Raw genomic sequence first — 23992 nt, 5'->3', positions numbered from 1 at the left:
CAACTCCCCTAAAATATTCTTGCAAAAAAATTTTTTTTAAAGTTAATAACAACCAAAATTCTTGACCTTTTTTTCAAATGGATTACTCGTGAATGGTTGATCGAAATTCAATAAATGAGTTATTAAAATTGTTGTTACGAAATATACTTTACGCTAAAAAATTGTTCACTAATGAAAAACATTTTTTTATTGTTTAAATAAGCATTTTTTTAAACAATTCAAAATTAATTAAACTTCGCCTGTGAAAGAATTCTTCAACGTTCCAATAGATTCTACAATCTCTTCCGAAAATTTTAGTGATAACAATTTTGTATTTTGCAGTAGTTCAAAAGTTATTAATTTTTTTGTGACCGCACTCTGACCTCCGGCGCTGGTCGAGCACGCTCGGACGCGCGCGGGTATCATATTGAGTACAATATAACCCGAATTTTCAACTAAACTGATAAATGTTAATGGAAAAATGAACTTTTAATCAAGTGGTTATTAATATTGTTAGAAAAGTTCACTTTTCCACAAAATAGATGAATTTTTAACAAAAAGAATAAAGCTACATTTAAAAAAATGTTTTTTTTTTTAATAATGTGGATCAACTTTCAGCCAAGAAATAGGGTAATAATTGGAGAATAAATTATTTTGAATAAAATTGTTGCGTGTGTCATATTTAGCACAATACGAAACGAATTTTCAACTAAAATGATAAATGTTCCTAAAAAATAAATTAATTTTTAATCAAGCGGTTAAGCTTTCTACGGGGTACAGTCAATTTTTTTATCAAAAAGCTGAATTTTTAACCAAGAAGATTAATTTTCTACTAAAAAGATGCATTTTCAACCAAATAGATCCATTATCAACTAAAAAAAAAATCGATTTTCAACCAAAAGTTGAATGGTTAAGTTTTCAGTTAAGAAGATTAATTAAAAAAATATAATATTATCAAAATAGTTCATTTTTCCACAAAATAGATGGACTTTGAATTAAAATAATGAAGCATTATAAAAAAAAATGGATTTTTTTTCATAAAGTGGATTAACTTTAAGCCCAGAAATATGGGAAAAATTAGGTAATAAATTATTTTGAATTAAATTATTTTGGGTATAATATTGAGTGCAATATGAAAAAAATTTTAAACTAAAACGAGAAATGTTCATTAAAAAAATGCATTTTTAATCAAGAGGTTCAACTTTCTACCAGAGGTATAGTTGTATGTATTTATTCTCTCCCTTTTACTGGTTTGAGGGCCTCCGCTCCCTTTGCAGTCCGTTACAAAACCATTTATACTACCTTAATAATACTTACTATCTAACTAATAAGATTCTACTTATATTAAATTGTATGCTATCACTTTGTCTTCACACAATTATTCTCGGGATTTGCTAACTATAGAGTTTTCTAGGATTCCGGTTCCTCTTACTATTTCCGTTAACATGAATTCACGTTTTCTTTATCTTTATTACTTTACTGTCCTTGTATAAGAGTACGCGTTTGGCCTTTCCCTACTACATGCCTCTTAATTTCTCTCATTTCTTCCAATCTCATCATCCAGCTTGCCCCTTGTCCACTTGCATCCAAGATCCACCTTATCCTGTCATCCACACTCTCACCACGTGGTTCCATTTACTGCCATTTTTTACCTTTTTTAAATATTCTGGCTCTCCTTCAGCCTTTACTACCTGCTATCCTGTTTCCCTCCCCCTTTTTAGCTTCTCCTCAAAGTTCCATGCTTTCTTCATTTGTCTAATAACCATTTTACCTCCACCTAATTCCTCCCTCAACATATATCCTGGACAACTCCAACTCACTCCCATTACACATATGAAGAATCTCTTCTGCATACTTTCCATCCTCTTTTACTCCTTTCATCCCCAGATTTCCACTCTGTAACTTAGCACTGACCACACTAACGCATCAAACATCCACAGTCTCATCTTCCAGTCATCCTTAAACCTTCTCTTCCGAATACCCCATACCTGCCCCATTACTTTAGTCGCAACTTCTATCCTTCTACTTACTTGTAGTTCAACCCCGCCTTTCGACTCAAACCAGAAGTCTAAGAACTAAGTTCCTCGACCTGTTCTACTTTTTCCCCGTACATCTTTCATTCATATTCTACTTTTGGCCTTCTCTTCTTCACACCATCTTCGTCTTATTTACATTTACCGTTAAGGCTTTAATTCTCACATACTCCTCAAACCCTTATCTTAGTCTTTTTGAATATCTCCTTTATCCTCTCGACCAACCCTTCATCCACCTACCTCTCCTTCATAACCCACCGTAACGCCTTTTTGTTTACCAAGTCAAACGCCGCTTTATAATCTACAAATAAGGCCACTAGTTTTCCTTTCTTCCTCCCTAAGTTCCTACTCACTAAATAATTCAGTACGTAGATGTTGTCTACTGTTCCCATCCCTTTTCTGAAGCCCGTCTGATTATGTGGAATGATCCCTTTCTCTTCCACTTCCCTTTCTAATCTCTTTCTGAGTATCTCCGTTAATATTTTATAGTCCACCAAAATAAATGTGATTCCCCTGTACTCCTCCACCTTCTTGCCCTCTCCTTTTTTAATTATCGGTACCACCAACCCTGTACTCCACTCCTTAGGCCATCCTTCTCCTCTCTAAATCTTGCTGCATACCTCCTACACTTCCTTTCTCACCCCTTCCCCTCCAAACCTCAAAGCACCGTTCTCAATATCGTCCTCTCCTGTTGCCTTGTTTCTTTTAAGCCTCGCTATCGCTCTATTCGCTTCCTCCCTACTTATACCGTTACCACTATCATCTTCCCCTTCTATTACGTGTCTCGCTTCACCTAATACCTTATTTTCCACTCATCCAAAAAGTCGCTTGAGGTACAAGGTCCACTCATCCATCTCAATTTCCTAATTGATGCCCTTTCTTCCCCTTCGTTCCCTATTGATCACCTTCCATTTCCTCCCTTCCCTGATCGACTATTCCACCTCTACCATATACTTACTTTTCTCTAACTGCCTTTTATCACTTAATAATCTTTCATGTGCTCTCTTTCGCCTATTATATTCTTGTTTCCCCATATCTCCTTTTCTCCACTTTTTTACATTTTCTTTTATTCTATCTGAATTACATTCTGAATTCCACCATCCCCTCTTTATTCCCTCCTTCTCTTCCCCTGGTCTTAACTTTTCTTTTAACATCTCTGTTAGTTCTTTTATCTTTTTCAGGCGCATGTCCACGTCTTCCCCTTCCAATCCTCTAATCTCCTCATTCTCCATTCTTTCCTCAAATCCTCTCGATTTATCCTCCACCCATCTACCCATTTTCACTTTCCTTTCACCAGTTCTTTCCTTCTTTTCACTACACCGCTTCCATCCTGAGCATTTCAATGTCGCTACTAGCGGGATGGGTTCTGAGCCTATTTCATTATCTACTTCCACTTTATCCATTCTCTTCCTTATTCTTTTTTCTGCTAGAATGTAATCTATCACAGTCTCCCCTTTATCCATAAACTTCATTTCCCCTTCTTCATCTCCCCTTATATTTCCATTGCAGATAAGCCACCCTTCCTCTCCTAACAGGTTCAAAAGAGTTTTACCCTTCCGATTTATCTCCCTGTGCTTGGAATTTCTTCTTAAAGTTTCGCTCTCTTCATCCCATATCCCCCCCCCCCCCCCCCCCCCCCCCCCCCCCCCCCCTAACTATCCCATCCACGCGTTTAGGTCTCCTCCTATGAAGACCAGTGCATCATTCCTTTCTTCCATCTATTCCGTTAATACTATCCAGCCTTCCGCTTCCCCTCTCCTTCTATACACACAAACGATGGTCACCCTCTATCTTCCTATCATTATTCTTATCACCATCACGTCCTCCCGCTTTTCTTCTCTCTCTTCCACTCTTTCATCTCCCATCAGCTCCTTTTTAACCCCTGGCACCATGCCTCCGATCCCCCTTCCCTTCTCATGTTCTTTCCTCGATTCTTGCATTGTCCACACATACCCTTTCGGCAAATTTCGTTTCAAGCCCTTCCAATCCTTTTCATCTACCTACGTTTCACTCAGCATTACCACGTCCACCTTTTTAATAGCCTCCCAGAACCCCTCGTTCTTGTTTTTCAATCCTGACATATTCCAGAAAGCCACACTCACTCCTCTCTTTTTGTCCTTCCCCCTCCTCTTTCCTGTGTTCAGTTTTTTCTTCTCTAGTCTTTCCCTATTTAAACATTACCCTCCTCCACTTTATCTTTCTTTCTCTGCATGTCGGGTCCTCTTCAATTCGTTCACTACTTCCCCTAAGTACCCTTTTTCTTTCCAAAATTTTTCTTTTCGCCTCCTCGTTTCCCACTTTCACTATGAGCACCCCTTTTTTCTCTTCTGTGTTTCTCCATAGCACTTTTACCGCCTCCACTCTCACCTGAGCCCCAATATCGTTTATCAGCTTCTCTACTTCTTCCTTTCCCGAATCACTTTCTACTTTCATTTCTTTAATTACTATATTTCGCTTTCTTTTCTCTCTCTCTTCTCCTTCTAGTCTTACTTATATATTATTCAGTCATCTGCGCATTATCTCATTTTCCTCCTGCAGTTTCTTATCACCCCCCTTGACTATGTCTTCTACTCCCACCTTTTCCTTTTTTCCACTCCGGCATTCTAGTTTCCTGACCCTCTCCTCAAGCGAACTCATTTCAGTTCTCCTTTCTTTCTCACTCCATATCTGTTTACATTCTATGCTACCCAGTTTTTTAAGTACCTCCTCTTTCTCGGCTTTCCAAAGAGCATCCCATTCCTCCCATTTCTTTCTCATTTTTTTTCACTTGCTTCCTGATTTCTTCCCTATGCGTCCTGGCTCTGTCAAACCCTTTGCAGGTTTCCTCTCTGAGGCCTCTGATGAGTTTCTAGAGTCCTTCTAGACCACTCCCCCCTGCTCTTCTTTGAGGTGGAGTTCTCTGTCTACGCTTCTTTGGCACATTCTCATTTTCCCCTTCCTCATCCAACTGGTCTCTAGCTCTTTTATTATCTTCTGTCTTCTCCCCTTCGCTACTCGTTGTCGGTAGTTGTCGCCTAAATGAAAGAGCAAATATTTGCATTTTTTTCAATCTTTAAGCCGCGACTGTAATTGACATTTTATCTCTTTAACTACCTTAGAGCAATGTGAGTGGTTTAATACCTTACTCAGTACAAAGTATCATGTTCGTATTTCAAATTATAGACTAAACTGTACTTTTCAGATCAACAATGCTGATTTTCAAGGTTACGTGTTCAGGCGGACAGAAGAGAAGTCTCGTTATTGGTGGATGTTATGAAGAAATTATCTCATCGGCTAGTAAAAAGTTAGATATTCCATCAAGTCCCTCATGCAAGGTATTTCAATTTTTTTAACTCTAAATCACATGACCGATTTAAAACGTTTATTAGTATAATTAAATTTTCATTCATATGTAAATTATTTAAAACTTTTTTATCAATTGTTTAAAAAAACCAAACCGTTCATGTAATCCCTATATACTTGATATAATTTGGAAATCAATTTACTTAACTGCGGAAATATACAAAACTGGTCCATTGCAGCTGATGGTGCAACGCGGAAACCAGTTCAAAAAGGATGCCGCTTAGCCAAATTCAATCTGAACAGCATATATACGGTAATAATTATATTTTCTGTTAATGTAAAAATATCTTAATTTGTCAGAAAAATGAGTCTCAGGATTATTTTCACTCAGAAACCACGCCTTTACAGCGGAACAAAGAAGAAACTTTTCTCCGTCCACTATCACATCCAGTCGGAATAATGACAACAGAGATTCTCCAGCTTCTCCTTCGCCAGGCCAAATTAACCAATTCCCATCTCTCCCGTGGGATAACATAGTCCCAACCAATTTCGAAGACAGCGCAACAAATCCTGTAGGACTAGAGCTTGAATTAAATACGAACGTCGCCAACTATATGATAAATGTGCTGAATGATACGAGGTTCAAAATTGTAGGACGAATAACTGAAATTGTAGTCAAGAAATTTCCAAAATCGTACGAGAAAAAAGTGTGGATAGATGAGAAGAGCGCATTATCTAATGGAGCCAAATATTTAACACTTCGTATCTACGACCGTATTCGATATGTGAAGATACCTTCTCAGAAAATACAGTGCAAGAGGACGTAATTCAAATGGCTTGAACCCACTTTTTTATAATTTAAGTCACAACAAAAAAATGTTTACTGTTAAAATTTGAGAAAGTGCTTTGTTTCTTATTATTTTTAGCTATATCTACGACGCGGAGACCGAAGGAATTTTTTATTTTATGAAACTTTAGAGAAGTGTTTTGACATAGAATAGAATATAAAGTCTGATACTGCATGCTTTACTTTATTAGGATCCAAGCGCAACAAAGGAGAAGGTGAAAAATGCAGAAGATTCATCTCGTCCAATCCTGGTCATCAAAGGTATGAAAGCTAATTCACTAAAAAATCTGCGATAAAGTTTTCCAAATGCTGTTTTCATAAAACTACTTTTTGTTACAGGAATGTCTGTATACGATGGGGATTGCCTCTGTGTCATTGCCATAGAGGAAACAGTTGTTGCGGAGACGGACAGCGTGCTTCAAGACACTCTCCTCCTTCTGCTTAGCCATTACTTTTATGGCGACAATTATGCTGAGAGTAAATCATCATCCTTGGAATTTATACAATGGTAAATATTTTTCTCAAATGAGACCATTTTTTGTAAATTTAATATGAGACAAGAAACCGAGGCAAGGTATGGCTTAAGGGGCTAGTACACAAATAATTTTTCAAAAAATCCAATAAATTTTTTTCTCATTTTAGGTCACTATATACATCTAAAAATAGGATAGAAACCAACATTTGTCTCAAAGCGTGCTGAAAGTGTCTGAAAACCGAAATACGCCGCGAGGCCCCCTGAAGCGCTCGTAACGCACGGTGTGCATGAACCAACTTTTAATGTAAGTTCGGGCTCCGTGAACTCGATCTGGCGCCGGAGATCGAAAAAACGTGTCCTGAAAAACGAATTGAACAATTCTTTAGTACTTATCCGGTAGTATTAGTGCGGGTTTTTTAGTCATTTGGATCCGTTTTCAGCGACCCTGAAAATCCCCGAATAGCAAACATCAAGCAAATCGGATCAATTTTCATATATTTCGTCCGCCGTATTGAATCCGCCATTTTGAATTTTTCAATTCTGAGGTTCGATTCGTTTTCAGCGACCCTGAAAACCCCCGAGTAGCAAAGATGTAGCATATCGGATCAATTTTCATATATTTCGTCCGCCATATTGCATCCGCCATTTTGAATTTTGACGTCGGATTCGTTTTCAGCATCCCCGAAAACCCAAGATTACCGAGTTTCACTATTCTAGTCCCCATAAACTGCCCATAACTACATTTATTCTGTGTATCATGTATGATACGCTGTGCTTCGAAGGGTTAAATTTTGAATTTTAATTTGGCGGCCACGACTCTGGCTGACCTACTGCGCCGATTTGTCTCAAGCTTGGAGGTATGACCCTCGATCATAATTTCTCATTAACATTTAACAACTTTTTAAAACAATTTACGTTGCAAAAATCGGTCAAAACACACAACAACTTCTACCATTAATTCATTTTTGAATATTTTTTAATAACTGAGGTTCATCCGATACCCACGCATGTGCTTTTTAAGAATCTTTTTGGATTTTGTGTTTCAGATAAGCCAAAGTGGAGTTATCGTGGCCGCCGAATGAAAATATATTTTTTTTCGAGCTGGCGTATCTCCGCGGGAAGTTATGAAAAAAGATTTAAAAAAATTTTTTTACATTTAAAAATATGTACAGTAATATGCTCAGAAACCCACTTTTATTTAATAAAGTCTACTACCAAAAAATAATTGTTGAAAAAGGGTCTTTATTTGTGTACTATCCCCTTAATTCCTTAATTAATGTCTTGTAACTCTTGGCCTAACTGGAATTGTATCCCGATTTGAGAGTGATTTAAAGGGCGAACCTTAAGCGTTAAAGCACAATATAATAGGGGGCGGCCCTGCGGACTTTACATGAGAAATCACCAGTCAATAACATCGGGTCCGATAAGGAACATTTAAAATACTGAATTTTCTTTGCATTCCCGTTGAAAAAACGCAGCTGACACGACCGAAATTATTTTCTCAACTTTAGGAGAAGGCGCGGTGATACGTCAAACGTGTAAAAAGTGATTTCAGAGATTTTAAAATCATGATTTTTTAATTGGAATACAAACAGCATGCAGTGTCTCTAATACTCCTTTTTGTACGACATTTGTCTTCACGAATGATTTTTTAGTTAAAGTCCGCAGTGCCGCCAATTATTATATTGTGTTTTAAAGTGTGAGGTTCGCCCTTCAAAAATACCTTCAGGGCGGAAAAAATTAGGTGTAACCAAGGGTTACAAGACATAAAAATAAAGGCACCGAATTAATTTTGAACCTAATATTAACATAAATCCAAAAATCAATCCTCTTCATGGAAATAAAAGAGGACGAAACAGGAAATATGAGAGAGCCGAAGAAACTATTACAGACGTGAAATTTATGCAAAAAATAGATAAATTTCAGGTATTGGCCTAAATATTTCTCTTTAACAAATGCATAACTAATTTATTATGATTATTGTAAATATATTTGACTAAAATATAATAATGTGAGAAAAAAATCTATAGTTATTTCAGAAAACCCAAAACACACGGCCAAAAACTTTCAAATTTTTAGGTGAATCTTAAATAATTTGAAAAAAATTCTAAAACTTTTTCCGAAATTTCCCTTACAGTTTGTTAACAAAAATTTCCTAACGTTTGCAAAAATGTCTGAAATTTTCCCTACAATTTGCCAGGGAAAATTTCAGAAACTTCCAAAATTTTCCTGAATATATAACAGTTCTCTGTATGTATTTGACAGTTGACAAAAAAACTACTTAAAAGTTCAACGACAGAAACAGCCAAGCACTATGAAAATTAGTACCGTAACTCTCACTTAGAGCAAGTATTAAATCAAATTTATAGTTATATTATTTTTTGCTACGGCACTGAACTTGACATTGGTCTGAATTTATATCAACTGCCGAATTTGAGAAAGAATGGTACTAAGCATTACTAGAACCTAGGATGGTGCTGACGTGTGTCGAAACACAGCATTGTAATACTGGCAGATATGCTAACAGTATTAGAAATGTTGAAAAGAAAATAATCTTTAGATTTACCTTGAATCTCGGCATATAAACGCGATAACGTGTCTGTGAATACTCACAAGTCTTTACAAAATTCTTAAATGTTTTGAATAATAAATCATTTTTACCAGTATCGACATTTGCAGTTCGTGTCGAATGTCTTGCAGAGATCCAATATCATCCCACGTAACGTCAGGCACTGTAGCAAAGCCCTCTCTTTTTGCAGAAGGTTGAACAATACAAAGTGCTGCTTCAAAATCTCTTTGCTCTACAAATAAGGTTTCTAAATGTTTAGAAGAAATAAGCGGTTCATTATGCAACCAAGATAAAAGATTCAGTTCTTGAGACTGTTCTAGTTGTGCATTTTTTTTAATTTCAACTGCCCCGTTTTTAGAGATGATTTCCGCCGCTAGACCTTTTTCTGGAATAGTTTTACACATTTTAACCTCCGCTTCGCACATGACGGGTGTATTATATTCAAGAGAATTTGTGGGTATTATCGTAGTATCTTCCTCAATAATCACTTCTGATTCAGACGGTTTGTGTTCACAATGCTGTAACCCGGAGTCTACTTTATTAATTTTTTCTTTCCTTTCCTGTTCTGTTATAGATTCTTGACTTTTCTGTTCTTCCTCGGTCAACTTTATTTCAGCAGCCATTATTTCAGTTACTTCTTCATCCATTGATATTCTATTATTTTCGTTCTCTATGTTTGCTGTTTCCTCATTTATTATTTTTTCTTTCATGTCCATAAACATTCTGTAAAATAAATAGTTATTAAAAATTACATTTTTCAAACTACAAATCTATCGCCTTAATTCAATCTGTCTGTTTTCGGATAGTATTTTTATTTGAAAATGATCTCCTTTTTTAATATACAAGGAAGATAAACAGATAAAATTTGATTAAGAACGAAGAAATTGTTGTATTTCACAGTAACGTGATTGTTTCTATGCACACAATAATTTTCATACATTTCTATGGAAGGTGATAGGGACCGTTCAATCACTACGTGCGCTTTTTCAGACACTTCCCCTTCCACTCTCCCACACCCTTCAGGCTTTTTCTATAGTAAGTGTACGTAATTTTAACATACGCGTCACACTACAGTTGACTAGCCCTCCCCTGAGCATGTGAAGTTATACTTTAATGGCCCCATGATTCGATTTTAACTTCGTAAATATCAAGGTTACAAGTACATGATAGACCTTTACGAGGTAAAAAAACGAATTCATTACTTTAAATTCTGACAGAAGATAATATTACCTGTTGATTGCTGCCATCGAAGCCTCTCTAATTAACGCCACTAAATCGGCACCAACAAAACCTGGAGTTAGAGAAGCTAAACGAGATAAATCTGCATCTGCAGAGAGTTTTACATTGGCAGTGTGGACTGCTAAAATTGACTGTCTTGCTTTCTTATCGGGAATTCCTAGAGAAACCTCACGGTCGAAGCGCCCCGCTCGTCTTAGTGCTGGATCCAAAGCGTCTGGTCGGTTTGTTGCTCCCACGACCAATACTCTATTGCCATTTTCCTTTTTGCCTAAATCTACACAAATGAAAACTGAGCTGAATTTCCACATATAAATATGTATTAGGGTGGGCCGGAAAATAAGAAATTTTCGGATTACATTCGAACGATAAAAGTAGTTTTTGCATATTTATTGCTCAGAGAACGAGGTCGTCATGTTTTCTCTTTATTAAATGGGACTTTTTTATAGCACATATGGATGTTCAGATTTGTTTTTGCCTTAAAAGTGTATCTTTTTCAGTATATACTATCTTTATAGTAGCAGGACTCCCTACCCTTATTCAGTTCCTCAATTAACAGTTATGCTTAGGCTATAAATTTGTCGAAAATCAAAGATTACGTAAATGTGTTAGAAAAAAGGATTTTTTGAAATTAACGCAAGGCTGAATTGAATAACATGTTATAGATTGTCTGACACTTTTTAGGATGTCATTTGTAACTTAAAATGGCAAATTTTTTATTTTAATATCTGAACAACTGAGTTCACTCACAACTAAATGTAAAGATGGTAACATAAAGTTGTATAGATAATTAATATTTGCGCAGGCTTGAAGTTTATTTTTCGATGAAGCTACAAAATAAACAACAAACTGATAAACTTCAGATAACTCCTTGTTTAATCAAGTTTCTACTCCATTTTGACTAGATCTGACAGAGGGCTTACGTACTTGTTTGTGAAGATGAGAAAAGCTATAATCGTTTAAAGACGTACGCAGCGAGTCACTTAAAGTTAGGATCATAACCAACGCTGCATGAAAAATGATTGCAAACTTGAACAAACACGGAATGCATTGGCCTATCTACATTATAGGCACTTTACAGCTTCTCATTTACTTATTGAAAATTTGCTGTAAGCGCTGTGGAAATTACTAAATGTGTACTGAAAAATTAACACGCAAAATCATCAGAATTAAGACAGATAATTTTGACTAATGAGCAGAATTTTAGTACGGCAACTATTTAATAAAGTTCTGCAATAGTTTATTGTGTACCTATGAAGAAAGAAGAGTGAACCACGAGTGAAATAATGTTCTTAGATGGTGCAAGATAACTCAAAAATATTAGTAAATGGTTGTCGTAATTCGAAATCATTCTTACCCTGTGAAGTTATTTAATTTATCTCTCGGAAGTGTCAATGTTTTTCCCGTGCGGAAGGAAATAAAGATAAATCGAACAATCTCAAACTGTGAATCGTCGAACCGCGAACTGTACGTGTTTTCCATCCAACCTACAGGCATGAGAAAGTCGCAATTTTCATTCAGGTGATGGGAAAAACAATTTGATTAGACCAAGAAATGACTTTTTAATAAAGTTCGAAGACCACATCAATCAATACAAGCTGAGGTTGAATCGAAAAAATTTGATCCAAAAAAGCGCGTGTTCAAAGACGAATTGTTTAAAACCGATCTCAGTAGCGATCGAATAGACATTTATTTAGCGAGTTTTTGAAGTAAAATTGTTCAGAACCGATTCAATACTAACAAAAAGTGACGTTTTTTGACAGTTGAAAGATTACAAGCCTAATTAAAAAAAATTTAGCGATGAATTAGGTTTAAATTTTTATAAATATGGCTATTAGGTCAGTCTAATAAAAAAAAGTTTATTCAAGGTTTTCAAATAATAGTTTATGTTTACTTAGGAAAAATTTTAATTATTACATATAACTCACAACTTTGATAAAAATTACAACATCAAAAAAGAACGATATAAATGTTTCTAGAGCATGCTAATGTGGGGTTTCCTGATACATAACTGCAATCAATTTAAATTAAAAAATTCTACTCTTTCGTTAAAAAAAAACCTTAAAAGTCTTTCGTGTTCCCGGGTGACATTAGGATGTGCGGACATTCAAAAAACAATGTGTATACTACAGTTATAAGAATTAAACTTATTATAAATTGCATTTTGCAATTACGTGTTCTATTATAAAAACGCACACCCGTTATATACTAACATATTATGCAATTATTATGCAAATATCATGCATTTGAGCCGCCGGGTGAAAGAACCAGTAAAAGTATTGTCCGATCGTCTTGAAAAAAGAAAATTTTCGAAATCGAAAAAATAAATTTTTTGAAAACGTAGAATTGTAGAGAATAAGGGAGTAAAAGTTTTTCCTATTAGAATTTTTCTTGGCAAACCTTTATTTTTACAAATAAAATCGAGACATCGAATAAAACTTTCTCTCTGATTTAATTAAGTCTTAAAACTTAAATCTTTTTAACTCAGCTAAATATTATATAACTGAGTTAATATTTATAAAAATTTTACAAAATAATATAGCGATGCCAAATAATTCATGGAAAAGTTAAAAATCGCTCATCTTTTAATAATATTTAATTGAAAAATGAGGTAAGTCGATAGTTATGTTTTCTTGGTTTCGCCGGTAAAAAGTATCTAGTTAATTTCGAGTTTTAAACAGTTTACAGTGAGTGATTTGATCAGAAATGTTGAATGAAGTTTTTTGGAAAATGTCATATCGATTCGTTAGAAATTTACTGAGATATTCATATTTGACAAAAGTACTCGAAGTCTGCCTGCGCTGTTAGCTAATGCGTCGCGAGGACTGCTCCGTCAGGCAACCTTCTCTCGCGCTAACGGACGTCGAGTACTTTTTCCAAATATGAATATCTCAGTAAATTTCTAACGAATCGATAGGATATTTTTCAAAAAACTTCCTTCAACATTTCTGAAAAAATCACTCACTGTAAGTTGTTTAAAACTCGAAGTTACCTAGATACTTTTTACCGGCGAAATAAAGAAACCACAATTATCGACTTACTTCATTTGCAATTAAATATGATTAAACAATAAGCATGTTTTAACTTTTCCATGAACTATTCGGCATCTATATAATATTTTAAATAAGTCCTATAAATATGAACTCATTTTAATCATATTTAGCTGAGTTAAAATGATCTAGATTTTAACACTTAATTAAATCAGAGAGAAACTTTTATTCGATATTTTGCACTTATTATTAAAAATAAACGTTTGACAAAACAATTCTAAAAGAAAAAAGTTTCATTTCCTTATTCTATACAATTCTACATTTTCAAAAAATTGATTTTTCGATTTTGAACATTTTCTTTTTTTGTGACGCTCGGACAATACTTTTACGTATGTTCGAGCGTCGGGCTGGTTTTTGCATCCGTCGGCTAAATTAATAAAGGAATAAACGCATTTTACATTGAGAAAGTGTAGTCAGAAATATGTAAACGAGTGACATTTTCGCATATTTAAATGGTTTTGCTCTCAAATCGGTTAAAATTTAAATTATTATCAAACAAGGTATTAGAATGAGTCGCGTTCTTGAAATTCTATAATTAAACCTCAGGGAACGGACTATAAAAATGTTACGTTTCGTACGGACATGTGTTAGACTAACCCGGCCACTATGAGTGATTGTATGTTGGGCTGTAATAGATCAATTGATTTTTTTTTCAGAAGCTTTTCATTTAATAAAAAACCGATCCAAAAACTCGATAAGTAGATTTTAAATGCTGAAAAGTTATACTTAAAATGTCTGCGTTGGCTTTTCGATTCGTTTCAAAAAATTTTTTTTTTTCAAAATACGAAAGTAACCCTTTTTGGCGTGGCGGTAAAACGTTACTCAATTAATTTATCACAAATTTCGTAAAAAGAAATATATTTTACAATGCAGAAAATACTTATAGATAATATTGATGAGTATAACATGAATAAATAACAGAAATTGCTCAAATTTTCTTTTTATTCAATGCAATAAACTAGAAACTATTACAACTTATTTGCGCACTCGCAGCATATCTTAGCTACGTGCTCCTTGCATATGGCCTTGTCACACTATAAGCACTAGTAAAATGTTTTATAATCAAGAGAACTGGAACACAAATTTCAGCGTTTCTGTTCAGTCAACAAAATCGTCTCTAAATATCCATTTCCGTTGGTAAAGTATGAAGAGTAGCATAACTCCCGGGAAATGACATGCACTCACAGGGGAGTTGTACTAGTCTTCGTATTGGTCATCGTTATATTAAATATAATAGTATCAAAATAAATTTAAAATAATGTAATTATATATACCAGTATACCCAGTCCGTACCTTGAGGATTAACATTTTTTGTAGGTAAATAGAAGTAACCACTAATTACTAACTGATCAGTGATTACAGTGGACTGTTGAAAAAACGAGTAAAGATAATTATCCTTGTAGGTTAGGGCTTGCCACTTCAAGCAGGTGCTGACTGCCACGACAAGTGTATGACTTCCACCAAGTTTTTTTATAATTTTTTTCTTCGTTTTTCAGAAATCGAACAAAATGTTACGGTCACGGTAAATTAGGTCTCGTCATCATTCACTCCGGGGGGTCTGAACTTTTGCACTCGAATTTACAATATATTTCATCTGCAATTTCAATTTCATTTTGAACTTATAAAGTGAATCAAATTTGCCTGCAAGTTAAACCTCAAAAGACGGCCGCCAAAATCCCTTCTTCTTTATTTTTAAGAGTGTAAAAACTACTTTGAGTTGTGCAATTTGACAATTGTCCATTAAAAATGTCCTTATTCTTATTATTTAATTCAAGAAATAATCAAATATGCCACATTTTAAGCACATTTTTTTTTAATTAACTTCATTTTCTTAATAATTTTTAACTACTCATTACTCACTAAGCTATATGAATATTAGCAAATAAAACGTTTATATTCCTTTTTATACTATATTTTATTTTTGGGAAGGATAATGTCTTCGAAGCCCGGCGGAAGGTATGATGATCGTGAAGGGCTTAGGAACCAGTCGAGCGACAAGATTTAATAGGTCCTGTTTGACCTAGTCTTCTGGCTGCCACTGGCAGTCTTTGCAAGCCAAAGACCGCCTTCTGGTGAGCCCAGTTGTAGGTGGTTATTGTGGAGTTCCAAAAATGTAATACTGCTCACAAACAAAGTCTGTGTCCTGTAAAATTTCTGAATTGTAAATTTGTTCATCAGGCTTGTTTATACAGTTAACTACTTTTACCAGACAATGAAGTGTTGTCGAGATTAGTTCCTGAAGAACAGTTTTTAGTCAATTTCATTGAAAATCTAAGGCCTATCTGTGCAATAACAGCTAAAAAGGTAATGTTTTATTAAATTTCTTTATAATATTAGAAGTGATTTGTATTTATTTATATTCTTAGTGACAACATTGTCAATGTCTTATCAAAAGGGTGGTCATTGTTCAATATAGAATTGCACAGTAAAAAATCTTCAAAATTGAAAACTGAAATAAAATTTTTGAATTATATTGAAAACGATTTGAGGTAAATTAAAACTTAGTCAGTTTAAAGGGTTTGACAGAGCGGGATTGCTTTCGATTGACCAAATTTGAATTATATATTTCAAAAATAATAATGTTGAGTTATCTCAAAAACTGAGAAAACTTAAAAAATTTCGGGATATAACAAAAAAAAAGTGGAATGATCTCCAAACCGGTGAGAATGGCGAAACTGATCAAATTTTCAGCGGTTTGTACGAGTACCATGACCTAACCCAGGAACAAATTTTGAAATGGATAAAATCAAAATTTTGAATAATCTCGGAAGCACTGACAGATAAGCAAAAACTTCAAAAAAATAATCAATAACATTTACCCGTGTGGAAAAATTGAGGGGACCGCCGTCGGGGGCCCGCATGAATTGTCGTCAAGCCTTGTGGAATCCATGAGGGCAATCCAGGCAACGACATGCTAATCCATACGGTTCCAACATGGGCTACCCACATGGATCCCTCATGGTTGCCATCATGAAAGCCCCCTTGGTTTTTTTTTAAGTGCTGGCACCTGTACTGGCATATATCTGGGATGATAACACTGTTCTGTACTGGGCTGCCAGTGTTGGGCCAGTACTGGATATCGCTACTGGCACAGTACATTTCCAATCGGAAATTCACGATGGGCGAAGTACTTAAAATATTAAAAAATAAATATTAATTTTTAGCGAGTATTTTGTCTGCAAATATTAATAGTCCTGTTTAGAGTGAATACATATATTACATTTTTGAACATTATTTAGTAAGCTTTACTAAATAAATTAGCAGTTTGCTAGCAATCAAAATTAAATTCAGTCATTCTTTCAAATTTAGGTTTCGTAACCGGCATGAATCTCCTGTAAATGAAAGGATAGTCCGTTCAGCATGATTCGAAACGCTACGACGCACCTGGCTATACTTTCGTGTGCACTTGAAAATTTATATTATTTCTGCAAATATTAACGGATTTTCATGAATCTTGTTTTCAATTTCATCCAATTATATGAATAAATAAATTCTGCCAATTAAAATTAAATCATTCAAGGCTGTCATACTTTGAGTTTTTGTAAGGTCTATCAAGCTAGCACCTCCACAAAGGAAATTCCCAAATTTCTTTATGTCAGAATTTTGGGATCTTTTTGGGCTTTTTTTGGGCTCTATTGCCGATTTTTGCGCTCCGCTACTTTTTGTGAAAATTCAAATTTTGAGTGGAGGTGATGACTTGAATCAAGCCAGCACCTCCACTATATAAAAACTGTAAGAAAAAAAAATCAAACACGTCAGAATTTTGGGCTTTTTTTGGCCTCTTAAACGCACCAACAACCAAATTCCATTCCAAATTCACACCAAATTCCATTTTGGGCATATTTTGGGCTCTAAAATGCATGAACAAAAATTAAAAAAATACCCCCATTTTCAAAAAACCATCCCCTTGCCAAAAATAAAATTTGCAAAATCCAAAATGCAATAGATTTTTGGCTCATTTTAGAGTTTCAAATGCTCTTAACATTATATTAGAAAAACCACCCTTGTGCAAAAAAACGTCAACCTAATAATAAAAAATTAAACCTTGGTGTTGGCATTTTTGAACAGCCCCAAAATCAGAGACTCCATTTGAACCGTGAAATTCGAAAAATATCAGAGACTATAGTAAGACTGTAATATTCCGAAAAAGATTGGTTTGCACAAAATTATGTTTGATTGTTAAAAAGGGACTATTTTTTAACGTCAACTGTTGGGGACCAAAAATCGAAGTAGGTATTTTTAAGAAGCCCAATAATCATAAACTCTACTGACATTGGAAAATTCTCAAAAATATTAATTTTTGACAAAGTCAGATATACATGGTAGAGAAGGGTTGATTTTATAAGTTAAGATTTGAAGCCCAAAAATCGGAGTGGATATTTTCGAGGAGCCCAAAAATCAGAGACTACTTTAACACTAAAAAATTCTCAAAAATATTATTTTTTGACGAAGTCATATATACGTGGTAGAGAAGGGTTGGTTTTATAAGTTAAGGGTTGAAGCCCAAAAATCGGAGTGGATATTTCGAGGAGCCCAAAAATCAGAGACTACATTAACATTAGAGAATTCCCAAAAATATTATTTTTTGATAAAGTCGTTTATACGTGGTAGAGAAGGGTTGATTTTATAAGTTAAGATTTGAAGCCCAAAAATCGGAGTGCATATTTTCGAGGAGCCCAAAAATCAGAGACTACTTTAACACTAAAAAATTCTCAAAAATATTATATTTTGACGAAGTCACATATACGTGGTAGAGAAGGGTTGGTTTTATAAGTTAAGGGTTGAAGCCCAAAAATCGGAGTGGATATTTTCGAGGAGGCCAAGATTTTTGGGCTTTAACCCTTAACTTATAAAACCAACCCTTCTCTACCACGTATATATGACTTTGTCAAAAAATTAAATTTTTTTGGGAATTTTCTAGTGTTAATGTAGTCTCTGATTTTTGGGCTCCTCGAAAATATTCACTCTGATTTTTGGGCTTCAACCCTTAACGTATAAAATCAACCCTTCTCTACCACGTATATATGACTTTGTCAAAAAATAATATTTTTGAGAATTTTCTAGTGTCAATGTAGTCTCTGATTTTTGTGCTCCTCCAAAATATCCACTCCGACTTTTGGGCTTCAAATCTTAACTTATAAAATCAACCCTTCTCTACCACATATATATGACTTTGTCAAAAAATAATATTTTTGAGAATTTTCTAGTGTCAATCTATTCTTTGATTTTTGGGCTCCTCGAAAATACCCACTCTGATTTTTGGGCTTCAACCCTTAACGTATAAAATCAACTCTTCTCTGCCACGTATATATGACTTTGTCAAAAAATAATATTTTTGAGAATTTTCTAGTGTCAATGTAGTCTCTGATTTTTGGGCTCCTCCAAAATATCCACTCCGACTTTTGGGCTTCAAATCTTAACTTATAAAATCAACCCTTCTCTACCACATATATATGATTTTGTCAAAAAATAATATTTTTGAGAATTTTCTGGTGTTAAAGTAGTCTCTGATTTTTGGGCTCCTCGAAAATATCCACTCCGATTTTTGGGCTTCAAATCTTAACTTATAAAATCAACCCTTCTCTACCATGTATATATGACTTTGTCAAAAATTAATATTTTTGGGAATTTTCCAGTGTCAATAGGGTTTATGATTATTGGGCTTCTTAAAAATACCTACTCCGATTTTTGGTCCCCAACACTTGACGTTAAAAAACAGTCCCTTTTTAACAATCAAACATAATTTTGTGCAAAAATTATGTTCAAAAATGGCAACACCAAGGTTTAAGTTTTTATTATTAGGTTGACGTTTTTTTACACAGGGGTGATTTTTTTAATATAATGTTAAGTGCATTTGAGACTCTAAAATGAGCCAAAAATCTAGTGCACTTTGGATTATGATAATTTTATTTTTTGCAAGGGGATGGTTTTTTGAAAATGGGGGTAGTTTTTTTTATTTTTTTCATGCATTTTAGAGCCCAAAATAAGCCCAAAATTCTGGTGTTCTTTGTTTTTTTCCAAATTTGATTTTTTACATAGGGGGTGGTTTTATATTCTGTAGGGGTAGTTTTTGGAAATTGGTTACTGGTGCGTTTAAGAGCCCAAAAAAAGCCCAAAAAACTGACGTGTTTGATTTTTTTTTCTTTCAATTTCTATATAGTGGAGGTGCTGGCTTGATTCAAGTCAGCACCTCCACTCAAAATTTGAATTTTTACAAAAAGTAGCAAAGGCCAAAAATCGGCAATACAGCCCAAAAAAAGCCCAAAATTCTGACATAAAGCAATTTGGGAATTTCGTTTGTGGAGGTGCTAGCTTGATAGACCTGTTTTTGTAACTGACCTGCACCTCATAATAATGAAAAATTCATGATTTACGAGCAATTCGACGCGCCTCAGGGTGCCTGACTCTTGAGTTTCATGAGGGTCAATGAGAATGCTGCGAAAATCTACACTGAGTGACACTGAAATTTTTTTCTGATGTTCTCTCCTTTTTGATTATTAAAGAAAATATAAACTTGTTTTCTAAAAACCGGCGATGGCCAGTAAGATAGACCAACATTTAGATGCCGTATGCAAAAAAGCAGAAAAAAATATTCAAAATTGTGGTTTTTAAATGGAATGTCGTTTTGACCATCTAATACAATCACTTAACAGCAACAAGCATAATTTTTAATGCACATGGAATATCGTAATTGACTCTCTAAATTATATATTCAAAGATTAATGGCCACACCTGCAGTTGTATCATATTTGGATCGCACTTTTCCGCCACAACCATTTCACATCAAATGGAGGTCTTGACAAAAATCCTCCTTATCTGAAAGCAATATTTTCAGTAATGGACCGCTTCAAGAGAAATGTCCACGATTTTATATTTATTGCAATAAAAGCACCTGGAAGAAGTGCTGTTAACCGATTATAAAGAAGAATGGGTCCGTTAAGTAAGAAATTATCCGTAGTTATTATTCCACATGTCCATTTTCGCTCTAATTTGAATCAAAATTGTACATCGCGTCAATTGAAAAAAAGGAATCAGATCCAGATTCGGAGGAAGAAGACAACAAATATGGTAAAAATGCAGGAAACACTTTGCACCGCTTAACCCTTATTGGCATGCTAAGCATTTTCGAGAAAGCAAGTGCTTCCTACAGGTTATTATCTTCTTCATAATATTTATAATCATTTTAATTACACAAACTCTATTGAAATAAATGATCTACAGATTATGAAGTGCGACGGTTAATCTTGCTGTCTTTCGTTTTGATGGTGTCTTCGACTCTCTTCCAGCTGGGTTTTTCCGCCTCGGTGAACATTTTTGAGTGATATTGAAGTGGAGTGAACTTGAACGATAAGCAGCTTTCGGAGGCATTGGAATCCTTGAAATTAGAATCTTCCGGTACTCGGAGGGAAAAATGTTTACTATAAAAACATTTTTCACGGTTCAACAGCCTAGGATGACTATACCTTTTCTGAAAGATGTTCTTAAACTAAAGCCAGCTCCACTCTTTATTGACCTTAGTGTAAGGTTGAAACCAGTTCATTATCGCTACCAGAAGATGCCCCTATGACTTTTACTTCCATCATTGTATGATGATTTCTCTCAATTTATTTGCATACTTCGCCCCGAAAAAACGCAGGAAATCACAAGAAATGAATGCAAAAAAAGAAGCACGTCGTCATCTGAAAGTCTACCTCGATTTATCGTGAAAAGAAACAGCAAGAAACTTTTGTACATTACTGAACGAAATAATCCGAAGGGAACAACGAATGAGTTGCATCATGGAAACAACTTGGAAGTTCCCTAGAACATAATTAAACATTTAACGCATTTTCAATCCATTTCAATAATCAACAATGATCCCGAATAGTTTTTTTGACCATCTTATTAAGGATATTTTTCAAACTAGATAATCTAAAACTTAATTAAATTCCAAAAATTATAGCCAAAGCTTCCCATAGCCTACTAATAATGCGTAATAAAATTTCTTATACCCATGTTATTATTTAAAAAATCTAATTTTTATTTTATCCTCGACAATAGTTTTCCCTTCTTTGAATAATTAGTTGATTTGAAAAAAGTTACGTAACATGTAGCATAACAAACAGTAATTGGTTTAAGAAATTTAATACTATATTGGTTTTTCTTTCTTTTAATATATAAGTGTATTTGCTACCAAGTAGTGAGATTGAAACATCCGTTCTAATATTAACGAAAGAAGCTGGAGAGGTCGAAGAAGAAGCACGAGATGTGTTCGATGAAATCATTCTTCGCCATATACGAAAGGGTTTACTGCCACTTCCCACTTCGCTAAATGGCCAAGCCCTATGCTGCAAAGAAAGGAAAACGGAAAAAATCTGAAATTCTAGCCCGGGATTTTTAAATAGGTGAATATATTGATAGAAGAAGCGTATTAAAAGACATGAAGGGGCAAAAGGGGTCGGGCAAGGATAGGTACCTCAGGGGTGGTTCTTAAAATCACAACGACCGAACTTCTAAGCGGAAAACTACTAAATCGGTATTTATTAACAAAGCATAATAAAAGATAATGCGCTTTTACAAAGAAATCATAATTTCTCTACAACTTTTAATGCCTGTTCTGTTTAAGGCCCCTAACACGGCAATGAGTCGGATTGATGCAAATTCTACATAATCTGAAGTTAAAATCAGCCATTGCGTCGCCTTCCGGAATTAGAAAAGAATTTACCATGAACATTATACCTTTGATAACCTTTCGATTCAGTTTTCCAAAATAGTAAAAGAATTTTTCCGCCAATACTGGCTATTATTTGGTATTTATCCTTCTTGATTCTGGTATATCAGTTATTGCATCAACAATTAGAATAATTCATTTAAGTAAAGATTAAAAAAGAGATTTAAATTGATGATTTAAATAAAAAAGTTGAATTGAAGATTTTTATTAATAGAATAAATGAACAATTTCAATTAAGAGCCAAATTTAAAACTTGAATTAAGAGTTTAATAAAGAATTCAAGTTGAGATTTAGATCGAGAATTGCAATTGGAATTTGAATCATAAATTTCAATTTGTTTTTTAATGCAAAATTTGAATTAAGATCTGTGCGCCGGACCGACCTTTGAATTATATTCACGGTTACCTTATGGGAGCATAAGGCACCCTGGATTCCATTAGTTTATTTATTGATTTTTGTACGAATGTGTTTTTCAATGAATTTGTATTGACTCATCCGAATACAATTAATTATTATGTTTGATTTCTTCGAATGGTGTTCGACAGGCCGGCCACCTACGGGACCAATACCCTGGCTAGCCGGCTCGGGACCCATTTTCTTCGAGTTTGGGGATCCCGGTTTCCGCTCACCCGAAAGGGCCGCATGCGTCCACTCGATAGAACCTTAGAATTACGGAGCTAGGCTTATATATTTTTTCGATTAAGTGAATTATACAACATTCTAAATATATCGTTTTATTTAGTTCATATAGGTTAAGCTTAAAACCTTTGTACATTGATCTGAGTTTAATCTATTATAATGAATTGAGATATACCCAAAGTATTCTCTGTATGGAGACTCAACACCCAATTAATATTTCTTTTGTTTATGAAAAGACTTATTCTGTAATTAGGCGTTGACAAAGCGAAAGTAACGTTAAACGCTTATTCGAAAGTGGCTCGATTATTGACTTGAACCATGGGTGCATTGTAGTTTGATACTCGCAGAACTGTAGTCAAAGAGATCTTTGAAAGATTTTGGCCGCGACTTGTGACCGTCAGTTAACGAAATAATTATATGTAGCGACCTAGCGTTTCCGTGGGCAAATTTCAAAGCAAAACTGCGTAAAAGTAGATAAGAGAAATGTTCACAACTGAATACTGCCGAGTAAATCAAGATACATACTGTTCCGGATAGTTCATGTCGGTTTTTCTATTTTCGTATTGTATGAGTGTTTATGTTTCGCGTGAGTATTCTCTTCTCTTTCGTTTAAAAGGTACCGTTCTTATTTTGTCATGCTCATATACATTTTCGTCGTTAGAAATATTAAGGTGGTCAGGGTCAGTCTTCAAATTGTTACGAAGCGCAGGAACTTTAATACTCTTTTGTTAATAAACTGTACCTCGTTTTTTAGTGCTAAAAAAATAATGAAGTGACTCAGTGACTTTTTCCGCCATTGCACTCAATCCCGCTATGATTTATGCTTTATGAAGTGCCATTTCTCATCACATACAAATAGTAAAGCTCAGTAACTTCGCGCCCGTTGGCTACTTTAGGATTTAACATCCAGGAATATTGTTGCATTAATATACATATATATATATATATAATTAAAAATTTGTCATAAGGACAACCGCAGGATTTCGCAGGGAGCGGGTACTAATCTGAAAAATTGCACCCATCTCAGCGAAATCGCGATAAAATTCCAGCCACAACCACGTCTCACGACCGTCAGATAGGTGGTTATAGTCTGTAACGGAATCAATACGACGATCCGGCAAAAGTTTCGTGCACCCTAAGAACACAAAACGATCCAAGGACTACCACCTTCT

The 23992-nt window shown here is 34.7% G+C and overlaps 1 protein-coding gene across 2 annotated transcripts in view; it reads right to left on the bottom strand.

Annotated features, from left to right (window-relative positions):
- The window catches only part of LOC117168502 (nuclear valosin-containing protein-like), a 253892-nt gene that overhangs the window by 77084 nt on the left and 152816 nt on the right, over positions 1 to 23992 (bottom strand). For both annotated transcript variants that reach the window (XM_033354215.1, XM_033354216.1), the window contains 2 exons: positions 10416 to 10698; positions 9278 to 9908 (listed from right to left, as the gene is read on the bottom strand). In XM_033354215.1, the coding sequence (XP_033210106.1) occupies positions 9278 to 9908; positions 10416 to 10698 (914 nt within the window). The remainder of the gene's footprint in view (positions 1 to 9277; positions 9909 to 10415; positions 10699 to 23992) is intronic.

The sequence above is a fragment of the Belonocnema kinseyi genome, chromosome 2, assembly GCF_010883055.1.
Source record: "Belonocnema kinseyi isolate 2016_QV_RU_SX_M_011 chromosome 2, B_treatae_v1, whole genome shotgun sequence".
NCBI lineage: Eukaryota > Metazoa > Arthropoda > Insecta > Hymenoptera > Cynipidae > Belonocnema > Belonocnema kinseyi.
The sequence above is the reverse complement of the archived record's forward strand: the minus strand, read 5'-3'. Positions and strand labels throughout refer to the sequence as shown.